The sequence below is a fragment of the Lolium rigidum genome, chromosome 1 (assembly GCF_022539505.1).
Source record: "Lolium rigidum isolate FL_2022 chromosome 1, APGP_CSIRO_Lrig_0.1, whole genome shotgun sequence".
Lineage (NCBI taxonomy): Eukaryota > Viridiplantae > Streptophyta > Magnoliopsida > Poales > Poaceae > Lolium > Lolium rigidum.
In genome coordinates this window covers 283620665-283644452 of record NC_061508.1, presented here as the reverse complement: position 1 = coordinate 283644452, position 23788 = coordinate 283620665, and the positions used below count along the sequence as shown (strand labels likewise).

Here is a 23788-nt window from a genome sequence, read left to right as displayed (position 1 = left end):
GCTATCTTTTGTTTCCATGGAACGGCCGACGCCATCCACCACTTCCCGTTCCAACTTCTTTCACAGCGCATAGTTTCCTACAATCTCGCAACCGCTCTCGTTTCGCATTCGTCGCCCACCGCGTTTGAACCCTGAACCGCGGCCAACGATGCTTCTCTGCGGCTCTGCCTCACCATGGGAGCGTGCTTCAGGGACCTTGCCCTAGCTGCCCCGTCCACGGCCAACTACGTCTTTCAACCTGTTGGCCGTCGCGTTCAATTTGTCGTGACTGTTTCAGTAGCAAAGGAACAGTTCAGTTTGGACATCAAGTTCCATGTGCTCTGCTTCTGTGGTAATTTGGCCACTATGTTCATGCTATTTAACTTGTACTCCTAGGCATTTCAGTGTTACACCCTTTTATGTAATTTGGTATTTAACTTGAACAGTTCAGCATTATCTATCATTAGCTGGTTTGCTTGGTTACTAGGTTAGCAGATGTAAATGTTATTGGTGGGCACAGAATAACATAGAATTTGATAAGTTGATTTTCAGTAATTTCTCAGCCATCACCTGAAACACAGTACTAACTATCTCATTTATGCATTTGATTTGAGTGCATACTGTCAAGGAAAATCATGTTAATTATCACCACACTTGGCAAAATGCTTCGATGCTTGCCATGTAACTATGGTGTGCCAAGCAACTTGTTTGTATCATCTGATCATGCTAATCATCATGTTCACTGAAATCTATGGCTGCTTGTTTTACAGTTATTTGCTTATACAATGCTGCTATCAGATATCTTCTTTGCTCCTACTTCTTTGCTCCATTCTCAATTTGTTGTCACGCTAGCACTTCCTGTTCATAATTGTGCTACTTTGTCTACCACAGTCCGACATTCAGGGCCATCTGGAGGACTCAGCAGGTTGGGGAGACAAAACCCTACTCGTACCTTGCGGCGGCTTTCAACTCGGCCATGTGGGTGGAGTTTGGCATCCCAGCCATCGTCACGTTGGTCCACGGGCACCACCACACACTGGCTGATTGGCTCGGCGTGCCCTTGATGGCCGCGAACGCGAACGCCTACGGGATCGTCGCCGAGCTGATCTACGTGGCCATCTTCCTCCGATTCGCGGTTGGCAACCGGCGGCGGACCGTCATCAGCCTTCTCGGCATCGCGATCGTGTCTATCACCGTGCTCATGCTCCTCCTATTCACAGGGTGGTCACGGACCTTCGTGGGGTACATCGCGATGTTCTCGGGCGTTGCGATGTACGCCATACCTGTCTACACCACGGTATGGATCGAATTGGTGTCGGTGATTGTCTATAGCTTATCTAAAAAAGATTACAGCTAACCTGTGTGTTTGTGTGTTTGCAGCGCGTGGCCTACCGGAACAACGATGTGACCCAGATATCAGCCTTGCAGGCCAGTGCATCCTTTGTTAATGGAGTGGTTTAGACGATATACTCCTGCATTGGACGTGTTCGAGCGTTCGTCTTTGTACGTTCTCCAAATGACTCACTCCGATTTGCTTCTAGAGTAGGTACTGTCGCCCGTTTGGCTAATCTGATACACATGTTCCACCTGTAGGTGCCCAACCTTGCTGCTGTCATCTGTGCCAGCGGGCAGCTCTGCGTTTGGCTTTGGCTCAAGGTTAGAGCGATGCAGGCAGCAGATGCAGCTGCCGCGCTGGCAGAAGCCGTAGAAGCTGTGCGCAGAGCTGCGGCGCAAGACCTGGAGGCGGGAGATGGGCGCATCATCGCGTCGCAAGCCTCACGGTCTGGAGATGGGCGCGTGGCGGCGCAAATCCCAGAGTCGGGAGCTGACAACGCCGTGGTGGGAGGCATCGCGTCGCAAGCCGGCGGGGCCGCGCAAGGTATGGGAGGAGCAGGGGCAGACAAGGATGTTCCGGCAGGCGAGATCGAGATGCTCGAGCTGGGAGGAGGAGGTGGAGACAACGACGACGTGGAGAACCAAGTCAAGGAAGGAGACGGCGAGAACAAGGACGACGGTGGCGGCGTCGGCATCGCGGAGGTGGACACGGCTGAGGAAGACGATGCTGTGTGAGTGAAGGAAATCCCGGCGTGATTCTCTCGTGTGCACTGATCATCTTAGAGCACTTGCCATTCAGGAGAAACTATAACTTCATATTTGGTCTGTAGCTGTAATTTGAACTTATTCGTAGCTGTGATGTAACTCTGCTCTTGATCGTGCTCTTGATCTGATTAATGTTTGATTTGAACTCAGTCTGGAGACATATCCAATCCATTTGTGTTTTAGATCAAAAATCACCTCGTCCTGCTAAATGCTTGGTTTGAACTCTGTCTGGACACATATCAATCCATTTGTTTTTTAGATCAAAAATCACGTCGCCCTGTTCCATTCCATAGAGAATGAAACAACAGGATCACATAACGTCTCTTACAACACAGCAACGCAATCCAAGTGCCCAGAAACAGAACCAAAGAGCAAAACCCAAGTCTAGCTCTAAGCTAAAGCCTAAAGCCATGCTATTACATCCCTCAACCACAGCATTCCCCAACACACGCACGAAAATGATCATCAGATCAGCTTGAGCCACTCCTGGAGTCCAGCGCTTCCGGCGTACACGAACCAGCCATCACCAGGACGTGCCGCTTGTTCAACGCCAATTTGTCCGGGGAGTTTCAGCCCCTTTTTTTTTTCCTTCTATGAGCTTCAAGCATCTGTCCAGCAGCACGATTTCTTTAGGCTCCCTATAAACTTGAACAAGATTACTGGTTTGCCACCATGGTCATGTCGGTCTTCCAGGTCTTCTCTTCTGAGGTAAGCCTGATCGACTCGTCTGGCCCATGGAGAGTTTGGGCAAATACTGTGAGCAAGCAAGCATTCTGCATTTCTGATTTTTCAACGCCCAAACCTACCTCTTCAAAAGATCTACAGACATAATACAATCGTTCAAGCAGTTGAATGTTGACAAGCATATAAATATAAAGAATATTCAAGCAGTTGAATGTTTAAGATATAATGATATTTCGACAACTTTACAGCATGAAAAGGGAATTACACCATATCTAACTAAACAAGATCGCGAGCGGTCAAGAAAACTAAACAAAAAGCTCCATATCTTGTTCTTGAGTATCTCTGTACTTCTCAAAATTTCGCTAGGTAAGAATGCTTTACGAAATGTAACTCGGGAGTAAATCCTGACAAATAAAAACTCTGGAATAAATGAGCTCCTAACAAATAAAACTACTTAAGAACAGAACAGCATTCAAGAAGCATGCGAAACTGAAGAACATATAAATATTGCATTGGATGACCAGAGAGATATCGTCTATAGTAGAATCCATTAGAACAAGAAATTAGTTTTAATCATAAAACATATAAGAGATACTGATCATCAACAACCATTAAGCTCCTTGAATATTAAAGAATACTTCAATCAAACAAACTAAACATGACAGCTTAATAATAAATGTTGCAAGTGATCTTCCTCTATCCATATCAGTGAGCTAAAACTTGAATGCAAACCATACAGCTTGCAAAAGGGTGACCCAAGTCTATGGGCTAAGTAGTGTTTTACATAAATAATATTCTATAAAACTGAGAAAAAAGGTGAAATCTATTTATGTCACACACCGTGTATGAATCAATCGACATTATCAAATTACACTACGGCAAAGACATCCTGTAGGCAAAATTCGTGAGCTTATACCCCCATCATGCAGGAGATGGATCTATAACCTGGTACATGTACGTAAAACTCAAGCAAAGCACCTGATCAAGCCGGTCACCCCACCTACTCCATCCTTTGAAACCAGCCCGATACCCTTCTTGCTTCCTCGTGATGTGAACTGACCAGTCAGCTTTGATGTTAGGAACCTTAACAGTGGCATCTAGTTGTACAGCTCCTACACCAATATCGACCTGGATATTGCTTGAGTCTTGCCCTTGGTGCAGGCCACACTTGCTAAAATGTGCAGCACTCCTCCTAGGTTCACTCAGGCTGTAAACAGGAGCTCCAAATAAACGAGACCAGCAGGGGAGGGACCCTGCGGCATTTTATTAAGAAGAAACTGCAGGGCGCAACACCTGCGGAGCTGGGGCTCGAACGCGGGTCGCGGGCAGCGCGCGCAGCATAGCCGCACGCCGTTGGCCATCTGGTCGACGCCCAGATCCCATAAACAGGAGCTCCAAAATGATGGAACCACATCGTATATCCCTGTTGTACTCATCAAATGAGCAGAACTTCTTAGCCTAAGCATGAATGTTCCTCCAGTCCTATTGAAGGCATAGTGAATGTTAAAGATCATCTTAGTAATTAGCTCTTCCAACCTTCCTCTTTCGCCTTGACATCCGATGGAGCCAAATCGATAGATAGCCTTGGGGACAGTTCTCTGGCTTCAAGTCCACAAGTAGCTGCAAGTTTAGGTATGCATTGGGGAAGATCTCCTCAAGCCTATCCCACATGGTGTTCATCATCCAGCACCAGTGGTGCTTCAGCAACATGATCCTGGAGACCAGCGGTTGCAAGGGAATAAAATGATAATGGAATATGATGATTGCAAGGGAATAGAATGCTTACTGTTAGAACAAGTTTGCTGAATAGCCCTTCAGTAATTCTCAGGTCAGATGTATCGAATATACCAGCTTAAAAGTTGGAGTTTGGTTGTGATGTGTGATCAAGCCCATGAACGGACTAGACCGACATTTCAGACTTAAAAGCATTAACAATAGAAATATAAACCTACTATATATACCTGATGGTGCACTCCAGGACTCCTTTCTTAGCTAATTAGACTCGCTTAAGTGCAGTCAACTTTTATAATCATCTTACAGTAAATGGTGATAAGCACATAAAGGATGTTCAGGTGGTTGAACATTTACTATAATGATACGGCGACAACTTTCGACCATGATAAGTGAACTGTACAATATCTAATTATACTCCATTAGCAACAGTTAAGAATACTTGCAGAGAAAAGGCTCCATATCTTGTTGTTCAGCGAGTATCTATATATCTGTACCTTGTCTAAAATGTCGCCAGCTAAAAATTATATACTGATGCAAATATTATTTTTTACAGCCTATACTAATGCAAGTATGTAAGTCAAGAATATATGAGTTCCTAAGAAATACAAGTAGCTACAAATATTAACACCACACAGGAGGTGTATGAAACTTAAGAAGATATAAATGCATAGGATGATCAAACAGATATCCAAATGTTGTAGAATCCTTTAGTACTACTACAAATTAGTTCAAATCATACAACAGACAATAGATACTTGTACCGCTAGAAATGGTAAGACCATAAGAGGAACTGGTCATCAGCACCAACGAAGCTTCCTTGAATATTAAACATGAAGAAAAAGCAATGGTTCAATCAAACAAAGTAAAAAAATGGCATACTCTTAATAATAAATGCTGCAAATGATCTTGAAACATTAAACCCCATCCATATCAGTGAGTTAAAAGTAAATCAGATATTTTGGGAAGGGTGGCCAAAGTCTAAGGGCTAAGGTAATGTTTCTGAAACAATTCTACAAAATTGAAAAAGGGTGAAAGACTATTTTATATCACAAACCATGTGTGAATCAATTCTCAAGTGCCAAATAACATTACACGAAGGGCATTATGGATGCCAAAATTATTATTGTGCTTATATCCCCATCAAGCAGATCATGGCTCTTTAACATGGCCTTGGTGCAGGCCGCACTTGCCAAAATGTGCAGCACCACCTCCTAGGTCTCATCAGACTATAAACAGGAGCTCCAAAACAATGGATACATGTTTGCCTGCCCGCTTCGTAATATCCCAGTTCTACTCATCAAATGAGCAGAACTGCTTAGCCTTAGCATGAATCTTCCTACACACAGTGCTATGCTGAGAAAGTTGGAGCTCGGTAATGAATTGTGATCAAGCCCATGAACGGATTATCCCAACATTTCGAACCTAAAACCAACCAGAATAGAAATACAGACTTGCTATATGTACCTGATTGTGCACTCCATAACTCTTTCCTTAGCTAATAAGCCTCTCCTCATTGTGCAGTCAATTTTGTAATCATTTTACAGTAAATGCTGTCAAGCACATAAAGGATGTTCAAGCGGTTGAATGTTTACTACAATGATATGGTGACGACTTCACACCATGATAAGTGAACTGTATAATATCTAATTAAACGCCATTAGCAACAGTTAAGAAAACTAAAAGAAATAAGGCTACAAATGTAGTTCAGTGAGTATCCATATGCATGTACTTGTCTAAAATTTCACAATCTACAAATTCTATATTTTTTACAGCCTCTAGTAATGCAAGTATGTAACCCAAGAGTAAATGAGTTCCTAAGAAATACAGGTAGCTACAAAATATTAACACCACACAAGAAGCCTATGGAACTGAAGATGATATAAATATGCATAGGATGATCAAAGAGATACTGAGGGTTGTAGAATCATTTAGTACTACAATTAGTTTCAAATCATATAACGGACAATAGATACTTATAACACTAGAAATGGTAAGACCATAAGAGGAACTGATCATCAACAACCATGAAGCTTCCTTAAATATTGAACATGTCGAGAAAGCAGTACTTCAATCAAATAAAGTAAACATGACAGACTCTAGATAGCAAATGTTGCGAATGATCTTGAAACAGTAAACTACATCCATATCATTCAGTTAAGAAGTAAATCATACATTTTGGGAAGGATGACCCAAGTCTAAGGGCTAAGGTAATGTTTGTGAAACTATTCTACAAAATTGAGAAAAAGGGTGAAAGACTATTTTATCACAAACCGTGTATGGATCAACCCTCATGTGCCAAATAACACTACAACAAGGACATTATGGATCCAAAAATTCTTCTGCCTATACACCAATCAAGCAGATAATGGGTCTTTAACATGGTACATGTATGCCAAACTAACGAGAAAAACCTTGATCTCGGCGATCGCCCCAACCAACCCATCCTTTAAAACCAGCATGATAACCCTGTTGTTCCCTGATGATGTGAACTAGCCAATCAACTTTGATGTTACGAACCTTATCAATGGCATCTACCTCTACAGCTCCGACACCATTATCCACACAGATATTGCCACGGGTCACGGCCTTAGTGCAGGTCGCACTTGTCAAAATGTGCAGCGCTCCTCCTAGGTCCCCTAAGGCTGTAAACAGAAGCTCCAAAATGATGGATACACGGTTGCCCGCCCACATTGTAGTACCCCAGTTGTACTCATCAAATGAGGAGAACTGCTTAGCCTTAGCATTAATCTTCTTCCACACAGTGCTATTGAAGACATAACCAATGTTACACATCTTAGCAATCAAGCTCTCCCAACTACCCCTTTCGCCTTGACATCACAAGGCACTAAACTGAAAGCATACCATCGGAGGCACTTCTTTGTTCAATTCCACAAGTAGCTGCGCACTAGGGTATGCATTGGTGAAGATGTGGTGGTCCTCCTCTATGAAGAGAATGTGCCCATCGAAGTCCCTGGTTTCCTCCAGCCCATCCCACAGTGTTCATCATCATCCATCACCAGTCGTGCTTCAGCAACATGCTCTTGGAGAGGGCTGGTTGCAAGGGAATAGAATGGTAATGGGATATGATTATTGCAAGGGAATAGAATGCTTACTGATAGTACATGTGCTGCTGAAGAACCCCCTCAGTAATCCTAAGGTCAGATGTATCGAATATACCTGCTGAGAAAGTTGGGAGTTCAGTTGTGATTCGTGATCAAGCGGCCCATGAACGGACTAGCAACATTTCAATCCTAAAACCAACCAGAATAGAAATACAGACTTATTATATGTACCTGAATGTCTCCATGACTCCTTCCTTAACTAATTAGCCTCTCTTCATTGTGCAGTCAAGTTTTATAATCATCTTACAGTAAATGCTGTCAAGCACATAAAGGATGTTCAAGCGGTTGAATGTTTACTACCATGATAAGTGAACGGTATAATATCTAATTAAACGCCATTAACAACAGTTAAGAGAACATAAAGAAAAGAGGATACAAATGTTATTATTCAGTGAGTATCTACATACCTGTACTTGTCTAAAATTTCACCATCTATAAATTCTATACTTTTTACAGCCTATACTCTGGTGCAAGTATGTAACTCAAGAGTAAATGAGTTCCTAAGAAATACAAGTAGCTACAAATATACACCACAAAGAAGCGTGTGAAACTGAAGAAGATATATAAGAATGCATAAAGAAAAAAAGGCTTCATATCTTGTTGTTCAGTGCGTACCTATATATCTGTACTTGTCTAAAATTTCACCAGCTAAAAATTCTATAGTGATGCAAGTATTATTTTTTACAACCTATACTAATGCAAGTATGTAACTCAAGAGTATGAGTTCCTAAGAAATACAAGTAGCTACATATATTAAGACCACACAAGAAGCGTATGAAACTGAAGAAGATATAAATATGCATAGGATGATCAAAGAGATACTGAGTATTGTAGAATCCTTTAGTACTACAATTAGTCTCAAATCATACAACGGGCAATAGATACTTATACCGCTAGAAATGGTAAGAACATAAGAGGAACTGATCATCAGCAACCATTAAGCTTCCTTAAATATTAAGCGTGTACAGTACACAGTACTTGAATCAATCAAAGTAAACATAACAGACTCTTAATAATAAATGTTGCAAATGATCTCAAAACAGTAAACTCCATCCATATCAGTGAGTTAAAAGTAAATCATACACTTTGGGAATGGTGACCCAAGTCTAGGGGCTAAGGCAATGTTTCTGAATCTATTCTACAAAATTGAGAAAAAAAGAATGGGGAAAGACTATTTTATATCACAAACCGTGTATGAATCAATCCTCACGTGCCAAATAACACTACAACAAGGGCATTATGGATGCCAAACTTCCTGTGCCTATACCCCCATAATCATGCTGATAATGGGTCTTTAACATGGTACATGTACGCAAAACTCAAGCAGAGCTCCTGATCACGGCGATCGCCCCAGCCACCCCATCCTTTGAAACCAGCCTGATACCCCTGTTGTTTCCTGATGACGTGAACCGGCCAATCAGCTTTGATGTTAGGAACCTTATCGATGGCGTCTAGTTCTACAGCTCCCACGCCATTATCAGCACAGACATTGCCTGGGTCATGGCCTTGGTGCAGGCCGCACTTGCCAAAATGTGCAGCACTCCTCCTAGGTCCCCTCAGACTGTAAACGGGAGCTCCAAACGACGGATACACGGTTGCCCACATCGTAATATCCCAATTGTACTCATCAAAGGTGCAGAACTGCTTAGCCTTGGCATGGATCTTCCTCCACACAGTCCTGTTGAAGGCATAGCCAATGTTACCCATCTTCTCAGCAATCATGCTCTCCCAACCTTCCCCTTTCGCCTTGACATCGGACGGCGCCAAATTGACAGCGTAGCACTGGGGGCACTTCTTCGGCTTCAAATCCACGAGTAGCTGCGCATTCCGGTACGCGTTGGGGAAGATGTAGTGGTCTTCCTCTATGAAGAGGATGTGCTCATCGAAGTCCGTGGTCTCCTCCAGCCCATCCCACACGGTGTTCATCATCCACCACCAGTGGTGCTTCAGCGACACGATCCTGGGAGCGCGGTGGTTGCCGTACTGGTCCGGGTTGCCCTGGCACCGCTTCTCGGCAGCCTTCTCCTTGTCCCGGCAATCCCCGGGCGTGACGCCGGGGAAGGAGTCTGGGAAGAGGTGCGGCGAGTAGGGCGCGAAGATCTGCTTGACCTGGCAGAAAGCGATGGCCTTGACGATCTCGTCCATCTCGGGGAAGTAGCCGTCGTGGCTGACGATGAGCAGCGCCTCGCCGATGCCGTCGACGCGGGAGAGGCTGTCGACGACGAGGCGGAGGTAGCGCGGGCGGTTGTGGACGTAGAGGACGATCTTGAGGTGCCCGTCGGGGAGGCTGGGGAAGCGGTCGGCGTTGCGGGGCGGCAGCGCGTTGCGGTGGGCGAGGGAGAGGGAGAGCGCGCTCTGGCGCGGCAGGCGCGGGGTGAAGGACGGGTCGAGCAGGATCTTGCGCTGCGCGATGGTCTGGTTGCGGGCGGCCCTGCGGGCGGCGGCGGCGAAGGCGGGCGGGGCTAGGTCGCCGTAGCGGTGGCTGGCGCGGAGGAGCGCGGTGACGGCGAGGACCGCGAGGACGACGACCGCGAACAGGGGCGCGGCGCGGGAGCGGAGGCGCGCGCGGTGGTGGTGGGAGGAGGAGGTGGTGGTGGCCATGGCGGCGGCGGAGGCGGCGCCACCTCCGGGATCCAGGGCTAGCCGGATCTTGAGCTGGCGGGTGGTGCAGTTTGTTGGCTGCTGGATTCGGCAGGCGGAGGAGCTGCGCGAGTTGGACTGGGTCCTCTTTGATGGCTGCTCGGATTACCATTTTTTTTCTCCCTTGTCTTTTCCTCTAACGGCTTTTCTTCCCTTCTTTAACAATTTTAGTGAACCTTAATGTTTAAATTTCGTAACTAACTGCTTCCATAGTTTTCTTGTAAACGTAGATGTGCACGTGAATATGTACGTTTCAACTCAAAAGAGAGAACCACCCTGTGATTGCCACCAGAATTTAAACCTCGATTTTGATCCAGTACATTAGTGTCTCATAAAGTCGAAATATACTATTTAGTGAGGGACGACGTTTACGTCGACAGTCAGGCGTCTATGATGATTTCATCAATCTTAAGACACGCCGGCTCAAGTATCTTGAACTCGATCTTCCGAAGGTGCTCATATGGATGTATATGTATGCGTTCATAGAGGGTAAATGTATGAGTATTTGGCAAAAAAAAACTAATACTCAAAATATAGTATTGTTTAACTCATTAAAAGAAATGCTTTTTATTCACTTTGCAAGTCAACATTAATGGTGCTAAATGATTTAAGTAAATTGATTTGCTAACTCATTTTCAAAATTTCACCTTGTACAAGGAACTGCAAAATAAACAAAAAAAGCAATGTATCATCAAAACGGGAGTAAATACAGTGTTAAAACATACTGCGATTGAATAGTTCAGCCAAACTCGGCATTAGAATTTTTTTTGCTGAGATACGTTGTTCAGATTTTGAATGAGCTAGACAAGAAGCAATAGTATATACTCCCTCTTGCCCAAAATAAATTGCATATAAAGTATATTGATAAAATATGAACATATCAAATTAAAAATTAATATTTCTAAAATGTTTATGAAATATATTTCCTTATTATATGCATTTGGTATAGTAAATTTCGATATTGTTATCTATATACTTGATCAAAGTTTGACTTGCATAAGAAAAAAGTGCAACATAATATGGGTAGGGAAGTACATTCATACTAAATGTACCCAAGCAGCTCGCAATAAACAGCACACAGCTGCCCGGCGACCTTGACCATGACATAATGTCTTTGTTGTGGTTGGCCGTAGCAGCGGTTCTGCCTTCTGCCACCACATCAGCTCTAGCGGGCACGAATGTGATAAAAACTGTTGCGTGCTTCATCCTAGGTCGAGTTACGCTCACCTGCAGGCATGAAGCTGATATGGGACGTTGATGTCCACAACTCCGGACGTAACAGAATAGTCCTACACCACCATGAACCATCGAATTATTATAAAACTCTCAAGAAATAGTCCTAGCATCCCAAACATCAAAAAGGAACAAGGGTAACATTAGTATGCTATCAAATCACTTCTTTTTATTTGGTACACCAAAAGCAATTGGGTATATTGTGTCAAAAATATCACTAAAAGTAGGCTGAAAGGAAAGTTTCACATGAAATTATCCAATAAACAACCATGCAAGTAATATTGATAAAGAACTTAGGCATCTTCAGTTGTGACCTCGTAGTCATCCCCAAACGCCTAGTGGATGTTTGGCGCCGAAAGTTTTTTCTTTATTGTTGAGGGAGAAGTCTGCTATTTCATACTACGAGACAGGGAGGCTTGGTCCGAGAGTAAGCAATACCGTGCTGGTCGTGGATTATCATCTTTGAGAGGGCGGACGCTTCTCGATTCTCCTTCTTGGTGTGGATTTGATTTAATAGACTGGCTTCATCGTTCTTTGAGGATAGATGCTTCTGGCAGCCTCTCGTGTGACAAGTCTAGTTTGTGGATGTGAAGCCTCTTGTGATCGAGGAATTGCTCTTGGTGTACCGTGATCGCTGTGCGTGGCATTTCTACCGTGCACGCTATCTTGTGTGCATGTTTATACCGTCGGCTTGTTGCTCAAGATTTGTGTAGTTATGTTAATGCTGTTGTAGGACCGGTGGAGGCTACTTAGTTTAGTCCCACCTTGTCTAGTGGAAGAGACTGGTGCTAGAAGCAGGGCTTTTGAGATGTAGTGGGCTCTCACTTGTAAGGGGAGTTTCTCTTCTCCCTTTAGTATGGGCTTTTGAGATGTCGTGGGCTCTCACTTGTAGCTAGGTCGTATGCACATAAACGTCTGAAACTAGACCAAGTGTTGGGTGATAACCCACAAGTATAAGGGATCGCAACAGTCTTCGAGGGAAGTAAAACCCAAATTTATTGATTCGACACAAGGGGAGACAAAGAATACTTATAAGCATTAACAACTGAGTTGTCAATTCAGCTGCACCCGGAAAAGCACTAGTAACAGGGGTGATGTGAAAGCAGCAGTAATATGAGAGCAATAGTAACAGTAACACAGCAGCAGTAATAGTAACACAGAGGCGATGGCACCAGAAAATAGTTGATACTACTTCCAATGACATATAGGATCGAGTGAGTATTTGATGATGACAGATGGGCCGGGGTTCCCAGCTATCTACACTAGTGGTAACTCTCCAATAACAAGTGTTGGGTGGACAAATTACAGTTGGGCAATTGATAGGATTGAAATAGCATTAAGACAGAACATCCAGTCTATTAATTATACGTAGGCATGTTTTCCATATATAGTCATACGTGCTCGCAATGAGAAACTTGCATAACATCTTTTGTCCTACCAGCCGGTGGCAGCCGAGCCTCTAGGGAAACTACTGGTAATTAAGGTACTCCTTTTAATAGAGTACCGGAGCAAAACATTAACACTTGGTGAAAACATGTGATCCTCATGTCTAAGCCTTCCCCTCCAGTTATCCCAGTTGCTGTCACTCTTGGGCCTCGGGTTCCGGATATAGACATGTGCAAACAACTTGTAGATACAATCTAAGCAATAATTATAGAGCTTAAATCTAAGATCATGCCACTCGTGCACTAGTGACAAGCATTAAACACAATAAGATTGTAGCAACAATAACTTCACAAACTTATATAGATAGACTGATCATAATGTAACAATTCATCGGATCCCAACAAACACAACACTGATTACATCAGATGGACTCAATCATGTAAGGCAGCTCATGAGATCATTGTATTGAAGTACATGGGAGAGAGTACCAACTAGCTACTGATGCGCGTAATTAACACGTCCGTTGGGAACCCCAAGAGGAAGGTATGATGCGCACAGCAGCAAGTTTTCACTCAGTAAGAAACCAAGATTATTGAACCAGTAGGAGCCAAGAAGCACGTTGAAGGTTGATGGCGGCGGAGTGTAGTGCGGCGCAACACCAGGGATTCTGGCGCCAACGTGGAACCTGCACAACACAATCACAGAACTTTGCTCCAACATAACAGTGAGGTTGTCAATCTCACCGGCTTGCTGTAAACAAAGAATTAGATGTATAGTGTGGATGATGATGGTTGTTTGCGAAGAACAGTAAAGAACAATTGCAGCAGATTGTATTTCAGATGTAAAGAATAGGACCGGGGTCCACGAGTTCACTAGCGGTGTCTCTCCCATAAGATAGCGAGATGTTGGGTGAACAAATTACAGTTGGGCAATTGACAAATAAAGAAGGCATAACAATGCACATACATATATCATGATGAGTACTATGAGATTTAATCAGGGCATTACGACAAACTACATAGACCGCTATCCAGCATGCATCTATGCCTAAAAAGTCCACTTTCGGGTTATCATCCGAACCCCTTCCGGTATTAAGTTGTAAACAACAGACAATTGCATTAAGTATGGTGCGTAATGTAATCAACACAAATATCCTTAGACAAAGCATCGATGTTTTATCCCTAGTGGCAACAAGCACATCCACAACCTTAGAACTTTCTCGTCACTATCCCAGATTTAATGGAGGCATGAACCCACTATCGAGCATAAATACTCCCTCTTGGAGTCACAAGTATCAACTTGGCCGGAGCCTCTACTAGCAACGGAGAGCATGCAAGAACATAAATAACATATATGATAGATTGATAATCAACTTGACATAGTATTCAATATCCATCGGATCCCAACAAACACAACATGAAGGATTACAAATAGATGATCTTGATCATGATAGGCAGCTCACAAGATCTAACATGATAGCACAATGGGGAGAAGACAACCATCTAGCTACCGCTATGGACCCATAGTCCGAGGGTGAACTACTCACACATCTATCCGGAGGCGATCATGGCGATGAAGAGACCTTCGGGAGATGATTCTCCTCTCCGGCGAGGTGCCGGAGGCGATCTCCTGAATCCCCGAGATGGGATTGGCGGCGGCGGCGTCTCAGTAAGGTTTTCCGTATCGTGGCTCTCGGTACTGGGGGTTTCGCGACGGAGGCTTTAAGTAGGCGGAAGGGCAGGTCAAGAGGCGCCACGGGGGCCCCACACAACAGGGCCGCGCCGCCCTAGTGTGTCGTCGCCTCGTGGCCCCACTTCGTATCCTCTTCGGTCTTCTGGAAGCTTCGTGGAAAAATAGGACCCTGGGCGTTGATTTCGTCCAATTCCGAGAATATTTCCTTACTAGGATTTCTGAAACCAAAAACAGCAGAAAACAACGAAGCGGCTCTTCGGCATCTCGTCAATAGGTTAGTGCCGGAAAATGCGTAATAATGACATATAATGTGTATAAAACATGTGAGTATCATCATAAAAGTAGCATGGAACATAAGAAATTATAGATACGTTTGGGACGTATCAAGCATCCCTAAGCTTAGTTCCTACTCGCCCTCGAGTAGGTAAACGATAACAAAGATAATTTCTGAAGTGACATGCTATCATAATCTTGATCATACTATTGTAAGCATATGAGATGAATGCAGCGATTCGAAGCAATGATGAAGATAATGAGTAAACAAATGAATCATATAGCAAAGATTTTTCATGAATAATACTTTCAAGACAAGCATCAATAAGACTTGCATAAGAGTTACTCATAAAGCAATAAATTCAAAGTAAAGGCATTGAAGCAACACAAAGGAAGATATAAGTTTCAGCAATTGCATTCAACTTCAACATATTTATCTCATGGATAATTGTCAACACAAAGTAATATAACAAGTGCAATAGGTAAACATGTAAGAATCAATGCACACAGTTGATACAAGTGTTTGCTTCTGGGACAGAAAGAATAGGCAAACTGACTCAACAATAAAGTAAAAGATAGGCCCTTCGCAGAGGGAAGCATTGATTACTATTTTTGTGCTAGAGCTTTTCACTTTGAAAACAAGAAACAATTTTGTCAACGGTAGTAATAAAGCATATGTGTTATGTATAAGATATCTTATAAGTTGCAAGCCTCATGCATAGTATACTAATAGTGCTCGCACCTTGTCCTAATTAGCTTGGATTAACACGGATTATCATTGCATAGCATATGTTTCAACCAAGTGTCACAAAGGGGTACCTCTATGTCGCCTGTACAAAGGTCTAAGGAGAAAGCTCGCATTGGATTTCTCGCTTTTGATTATTCTCAACTTAGACATCCATACCGGGACAACATAGACAACAGATACTGGACTCCTCTTTTTAATGCATAAGCATTCAACAACAGTTATTATTCTCATAAGAGATTGAGGTTTTGTGTCCAAACTGAAACTTCCACCATGAATCATGGCTTTAGTTAGCGGCCCAATGTTCTTCTCTAACAGTATGCATACTCAAACCATTTGATTGTGAAAATCTCCCTTACTTCAGACAAGACGAACATGCATAGCAACTCACATGATATTCAACAAAGGTAAAAGAGTTGATGGCGTCCCCAGAAAACATGGTTACCGCTCAACAAGCAACTTACTAAGAAATAAGACACATAAGTACATATTCTTCACCACAATAGTTTTTAAGGCTATTTGTCCCATGAGCTATATATTGCAAAGGCAAAGAATGGAAATTTTAAAGGTAGCACTCAAGTAATGTACTTTGGAATGGCGGAGAAATACCATGTGGTAGGTAGGTATGGTGGACACAAATGGCATAGTAGTTGGCTCAAGGATTTGGATACACGAGAAGAATTCCTCTCAATACAAGGCTAGGCTAGCAAGGTTGTTTGAAGCAAACTCAAGTATAAAAGATGCAGCAAAGCTCACATATGAACATATTGTGTTGGAGATATGCCCAAGAGGCAATAATAAAATGGTTATTATAATATATCTTTGTGTTTATGATAATGTTTATATACCATGCTATAATTGTATTAACCGAAACATTGATACATGTGTGATATGTAAACAACAAAGAGTCCCTAGTAAGCCTCTTAACTAGCTTGTTGATTAATAGATGATTAGTTTCATAATCATGAACATTGGATGTTATTAATAACAAGATTATATCATTATATGAATGATGTAATGGACACACCCAATTAAGCGTAGCATAAGATCACGTCATTAAGTTTTTTGCTATAAGCTTTCGATACATAGTTACCTAGTCCTTTCGACCATGAGATCATGTAAATCACTTATACCGGAAAGGTACTTTGATTACATCAAACGCCACTGCGTGAATGGGTGGTTATAAAGGTGGGATTAAGTATCCGGAAAGTATGAGTTGAGGAATATGGATCAACAGTGGGATTTGTACATCCCGATGACGGATAGATATACTCTGGGCCCTCTCGGTGGAATGTCGTCTAATGTCTTGCAAGCATATGAATAAGTTCATAAGAGACCACATACCACGGTACGAGTAAAGAGTACTTGTCAGGAGACGAGGTTGAACAAGGTATAGAGTGATACCGATGATCAAACCTCGGACAAGTAAAATATCGCGTGACAAAGGGAATTGGTATCGTATGTGAATGGTTCATTCGATCACTAAAGTCATCGTTGAATATGTGGGAGCCATTATGGATCTCCGGATCCCGCTATTGGTTATTGGTCGGAGTGAGTACTCAACCATGTCCGCATAGTTCGCGAACCGTAGGGTGACACACTTAAAGTTGGATGTTGAAATGGTAGAACTTGAATATGGAATGGAGTTCGAATATTTGTTCGGAGTCCCGGATAAGATCCCGGACATCACGAGGAGTTCCGGAATGGTCCGGAGAATAATATTCATATATAGGAAGTCATTTTATAAGATTTAAAATGATCCGGAAGGTTCTATGGAAGGTTCTAGAAGGTTCTAGAAAAGTCCGGAAGAAACCACTAAGGAAGGCAGAGTCCCGGAGGGACTCCACCTCCCATGGCCGGCCAACCCTAAGGGGGAGGAATCCCAAGTGGACTCCCCTAAGGGGGCCGGCCACCCCCCCACATGGAAGGGGGGAATCCCACCCGAAGTGGGATTCCCACCTTGGGTAGGTTTCCCTATCACATGGAAGGTTTTGGGTTCGGGTCTTATTCGGAGACTTGTAGTCCAACACTTGGGGCTTCCACCTATATAATGAGGGGCCAAGGGGAGAGGGCCGGCCACCCCAAGACCACAAGGTGGCCGCACCCCCTAGTGGCCGGCACCCCCCTCTCCCAAACCCTAGCGGCCCTCTCTCCTCCACCACATCCCGCACGCTTAGCGAAGCTCCGCCGGGTTTCTCCACCACCACCGACACCACGCCGTCGTGCTGTCGGATTCAAGAGGAGCTACTACTTCCGCTGCCCGCTGGAACGGGGAGGTGGACATCGTCTTCATCAACAACCGAACGTGTGACCGAGTACGGAGGTGCTGCCCGTTCGTGGCGCCGTGATCAAGATCTTCTACGCGCTTTTGCAAGCGGCAAGTGAACGTCTACCGCAGCAACAAGAGCCTCATCTTGTAGGCTTTGGAATCTCTTCAAGGGTGAGACTCGATAATCTCCTCGTTGCTACCGTCTTCTAGATTGCATCTTGGCTTGGATTGCGTGTTCGCGGTAGGAAAATTTTTGTTTTCTATGCAACGTTGTCCTACATATTGTAGCTATTATAAGACTTTACATTGTCTCCTTGTTGTTCAAACACCTCAACCAGAAAATATCTAGACTCTAGAGATCAATCATGCAAACCAAATTTTAACAAGCTCTATGTAGTTATTCATTAATGAGTACAAGGTGCATGATGCAAGAGCTTAAACAAGATCTATATGAGCACAACAATTGCCAAGTATCACATTATTCAAGACATTAAACCATTTACTACATGCGGCATTTTCCGTTTCCAACCATATAACAATGAATGAAGTAGTTCAACTTTCGCAATGAACATTAAAGATAAAGCTAAGAACATATGTGTTCATACGAAACAGCGGAGCGTGTCTCTCTCCCAAACAAAGAATGCTAGGATCCGATTTATTCAAACAAAAACAAAAATAAAAACAAGCAGACGCTCCAAGTAAAGCACATAAGATGTGACGGAATAAAAATATAGTTTCACTAGAGGAACCTGATAAGTTGTCGATGAAGAAGGGATGCCTTGGGCATCCCCAAGCTTAGACGCTTGAGTCTTCTTAAAATATGCAGGGATGAACCACGGGGCATCCCAAGCTTTGACTTTTCACTCTTCTTGATCATATTGTATCATCCTCCTCTCTTGACCCTTGAAAACTTCCTACACACCAAACTCGAAACAAACTCATTAGAGGGTCAGTGCATAATTCATATATTCAGAGGTGACATAATCATTCTTAACACTTCTGGACATAGAACAAAGCTACTGAAAGTTAATGGAACAAATAAATCCATCTAACATAGCAAAACAGGCAATGCGAAATAAAAGGCAGAATCTGTCAAAACAGAACAGTTCGTAAAGACGAATTTTAAAGTGCCACCAGACTTGCTCAGATGAAAATTCCCAAATTGAATGAAAGTTGCGTACATATCTGAGGATCACGCACGTAAATTGGCAGATTTTTCTGAGCTACCTACAGAGAGGCAGGTCGAAATTCGTGACAGCAAGAAATCTGTTTCTGCGCAGTAATCCAAATCTAGTATTGGCTTTACTATCAAAGACTTTACTTGGCACAACAATGCAATAAAATAAAGATAAGGAGAGGTTGCTACAGTAGTAAACAACTTCCAAGACTCAAATATAAAATAAAGTGCAGAAGTAAAAACATGGGTTGTCTCCCATAAGCGTTTTTCTTTAACACCTTTCAGCTAGGCGCAGAAAGTGTGTATCAAGTATTATCAAGAGATGAAGCATCAACATTACCTCGGGCTTTATGCATACCCTTCTTATTCTTTTTCTTACTCTTTGGTTTAGGGAATACATGTCTACCTCCCGGCGTAGAGGTGAATTTCAGGGTGCCTTCTCCCACATTTATGACTGCTCCCAATAGTTTCAGCAGGGATCTTCCAAGTGTGATTTGTCCTGTTCCTACACATTCAATAACAAGATAATCAGTGGATACTGTTCTTCCAAGAATGGTTGTATGCATACCCTCGGCTATTCCCTTAGGAATTATAACAGAGTTATCAGTAAGAGTTATTCCTTCTCCCCCTTCAACGAGTCCCCAAAGTGTCAAAGATTCATAGATACTCTTAGGCATAAGGCAAAATTCAGACATAATATCACAATGGGCATGAAAAGTTTCACCACCAATAACAACTTTAACAGTAGGGTCCCATTTTGAAGGTTCAGACTTCACTAAAACTTGATCAAGACGATTACGAACATAACTATAATTTTCTTTCAAGTAAGATGCACTTGTCTCAAGAGTGTTTAATCTATTATAAATGCTAATAAGAGCTGAATCAAAGTTATTAGCTGAACTATGTGATGCAACCAATTTCTTTATGGCATTAAAAGCTTGATCCCCATTGCAATGAAGGAAATCTCCTCCCACTACAGCATCTAAGGCATATTTATAGCGAATCATAAGCCCAAAATAAAAGTTACTAAGGAGCAAACTTAGAGTCATTTTAGGTTCAGCTTTACGATAAGAATCAAAAATTCTAGACCAAGCATCTTTAAAACTCTCCTCATCCCCTTGTTTAAAAGTGAAGACTAATTCCTCGGGTGAAGAAGTAACAGGTGCAGAGCTAGACATGATAACAGAAGTAAAAATGCAAGTAACTAATTTTTTTGTGTTTTTGATATGGAGAACAAGACAGTAAATAAAGTAAAGCTAGCAACTAATTTTTGTGTGTTTTGTTTTAGTGCAGCAAACAAAGTAGTAAATAAAGCAAGACAAAAACAAAGTAAAGAGATTGGAAGTGGAGACTCCCCTTGCAGCGTGTCTTGATCTCCCCAGCAACGGCGCCAGAAAACAGTCTTGATGCGCGTAATTAACACGTCCGTTGGGAACCCCAAGAGGAAGGTATGATGCGCACAGCAGCAAGTTTTCCCTCAGTAAGAAACCAAGGTTATCGAACCAATAGGAGCCAAGAAGCACGTTGAAGGTTGATGGCGGCGGAGTGTAGTGCAGCGCAACACTAGGGATTCCGGCGCCAACGTGGAACCTGCACAACACAATCACAGAACTTTGCTCCAACGTAACAGTGAGGTTGTCAATCTCACCGGCTTGCTGTAAACAAAGGATTAGATGTATAGTGTGGATGATGATGGTTGTTTGCGAAGAACAGTAAAGAACAATTGCAGCAGATTGTATTTCAGATGTAAAGAATAGGACCGGGGTCCACAGTTCACTAGCGGTGTCTCTCCCATAAGATAGCAGATGTTGGGTGAACAAATTACAGTTGGGCAATTGACAAATAAAGAAGGCATAACAATGCACATACATATATCATGATGAGTACTATGAGATTTAATCGGGGCATTACGACAAAGTACATAGACCGCTATCCAGACATGCATCTATGCCTAAAAAGTCCACTTTCGAGGTTATCATCCGAACCACTTCCGGTATTAAGTTGTAAACAACGGACAATTGCATTAAGTATGGTGCGTAATGTAATCAACACAAATATCCTTAGACAAAGCATCGATGTTTTATCCCTAGTGGCAACAAGCACATCCACAACCTTAGAACTTTCGTCACTCGTCCCAGATTTAATGGAGGCATGAACCCACTATCGAGCATAAATACTCCCTCTTGGAGTCACAAGTATCAACTTGGCCAGAGCCTCTACTAGCAACGGAGAGCATGCAAGAACATAAATAACATATATGATAGATTGATAATCAACTTAACATAGTATTCAATATCCATCGGATCCCAACAAACACAACATGAAGGATTACAAATAGATGATCTTGATCATGATAGGCAGCTCACAAGATCTAACATGATAGCACAATGGGGAGAAGACAACCATCTAGCTACTGCTATGGACCCATAGTCCAGGGGTGAACTACTCACACATCGATCCGGAGGCGATCATGGCGATGAAGAGACCTCCGGGAGATGATTCCCCTCTCCGGCAGGGTGCCGGAGGTGATCTCCCGAATCCCCCGAGATGGGATTGGCGGCGGCGGCATCTCGGTAAGGTTTTCCGTATCGTGGCTCTCGCAGTCGGGGGTTTCGCGACGGAGGCTTTAAGTAGGCGGAAGGGCAGGTCAAGAGGCGCCACGGGGGCCCCACACAACAGGGCCGCGCGGCCAAGGCCCAGGCCGCGCCGCCCTAGTGTGTCATCGCCTCGTGGCCCCACTTCGTATCCTCTTCGGTCTTCTGGAAGCTTCGTGGAAAAATAGGACCCTGGGCGTTGATTTCGTCCAATTCCGAGAATATTTCCTTACTAGGATTTCTGAAACCAAAAACAGCAGAAAACAACAACTGGCTCTTCAGCATCTCGTCAATAGGTTAGTGCCGTAAAATGCGTAATAATGACATATAATGTGTATAAAACATGTGAGTATCATCATAAAAGTAGCATGGAACATAAGAAATTATAGATACGTTTGGGACGTATCAGCTACTGCTAGAACCCGTAGTCCATGGGGGAACTACTCACGGAGCATGATGGAGGCGGTGGCGTCGATGGAGAAGGCTTCCGGGGGTCAATCCCCGTCCCGGCAGGGTGCCGAAACAGGAACTTCTGACCCCCGAAACTATGTTTCGCGATGGCGGCGGCGCTCCTGGAGTCTTTCTGGAATATGATCTGTTGTTGTAGGGTTTTCCGTCGCGAGGGAATATATAGGCGAAAGGGCGGCACGAGGGGGTGCCCGGGGGGCCCACCCCATAGAGCGGCGCGTCCCCCTCCTTGGCCGCCGTGGCTTGCCCTTCTGGCTCCGTGTGTCCCTCAGAGAAATAGGAGGTTTGGCTTTTGTTTCGTCGAATTCCGAGAATATTGCCCGAATAGCTTTTCTGGAACCAAAAACAGCAGAAAACAAGAACTGGCACTTCGGCATCTTGTTAATAGGTTAGTCCCGGAAAATGCATAAAAACATTATAAAGTGTGAGCAAAACATGTAGGTATCATCATAAAACTAGCATGGAACATCAGAAATTATAGATACGTTGGAGACGTATCATTGGGCTAAGTGATGGCTCGGAGTGTGCGGCCGTTGGTTGACGAGGAGCTTGCTGAACACTTAACATTTCATAACACTAGTAATGCCAAGCAGTGGATATTCCATTTGATCGAAACTCTGAAAAATGAAGAGTTTGTTAAAGTTTTAGTTGTCTTATGGGCGAGTTGGACAGCTAGGAGAAAGGCAATACATGGAGGGATTTTTCAAAGCCCATTATCTATCTTCAGTTTTGTCACGAGCTATCTTCAAGAGCGGAAATTGCTACGCCGGTCACTGAAAAGAGAAAGGTACTCCCAACACTGAATAGGCGAGTCCAACGATGGACTGCGCCTAAGGAGGGTTTTCTGAAATTCAATGTTGATGGTGCACATGATAAGGTATCCAAGAGAGGAGCGTGGGCAGTGGTGTGTAGAGAAAAAGCTGCCGTTTTCAGGGCTCCAGCGCGGTGATCATGGACGGTATATTTGATCCTCCGACACTTGAAGCGTTGGCATGTCGAGAAGCCATGTCCCTGGCTCAAGATATTGGTGCCCGACGAGTACATGTTAGTTCGGACTATGCTGGAGTGATCGATGCAATCAAGGCAGGATCCAGAAGTCACTACAGCTCGGTGATTCGGGAGATTCAAGCTATGATGCCACGTTTTGATGAAATTTTGTTTACACATGAGAAAAGGGATTGTAATGTAGATGCTCATAACCTTGCCAAATTCGCTTCCAATTTGGAACCAGGTCGTTATCTCTGGCTAGACAAGCCTTGTGATCCACACGTTGTACCGGTTATTATTGAGAGCTAATGAAATGTGTGGTTCCTCAAAAAAAAAGTGCTGGGCTAAGTTTGAATGAACGCTAACCTGTTATGTTTTATGAAATTCGTCATATATATTTTTTGTAAACTGCGGAAAACTGAAGTAATTGATACCTAGTATAATTTGTTGAAACAGTGCATGCTATCGACCACATCCGCTAAACAAGCATAGTGATGACCACCCATGTTTTGTACTCGCTCCCCTACATTTGGCGCCTTTGCTGAGATTACAAAGACCAGACAAGCTTCTTAGAATTGTCGTCGAACCAATCACAAATGTTATCCGTTTAATTTACACTCGAAGAAGCTTAGTTCGTAGTTATATATGCGCACAGGGTAGATGTACACCGCGCACCACATTACGTGGATGCGGTAGAGCCGGCGA

The 23788-nt window shown here is 43.4% G+C and overlaps 1 protein-coding gene and 2 pseudogenes across 1 annotated transcript; all 3 read right to left on the bottom strand.

Moving 5' to 3' along the window:
- Positions 1 to 3684: 3684 nt before the first annotated feature.
- LOC124683818 lies at positions 3685 to 4473 on the bottom strand (annotated as a pseudogene).
- Positions 4474 to 6088: 1615 nt separating this feature from the next.
- LOC124659504 lies at positions 6089 to 7534 on the bottom strand (annotated as a pseudogene).
- Positions 7535 to 8648: 1114 nt separating this feature from the next.
- On the bottom strand, positions 8649 to 11361 carry LOC124659499 (alpha-1,6-mannosyl-glycoprotein 2-beta-N-acetylglucosaminyltransferase-like). Its single transcript, XM_047197369.1, is given in 3 exon segments — positions 8649 to 10259; positions 10262 to 10415; positions 11312 to 11361. Coding segments are annotated over 3 exon segments (1569 nt in total). The 3' UTR covers positions 8649 to 8894.
- Positions 11362 to 23788: the final 12427 nt, after the last annotated feature.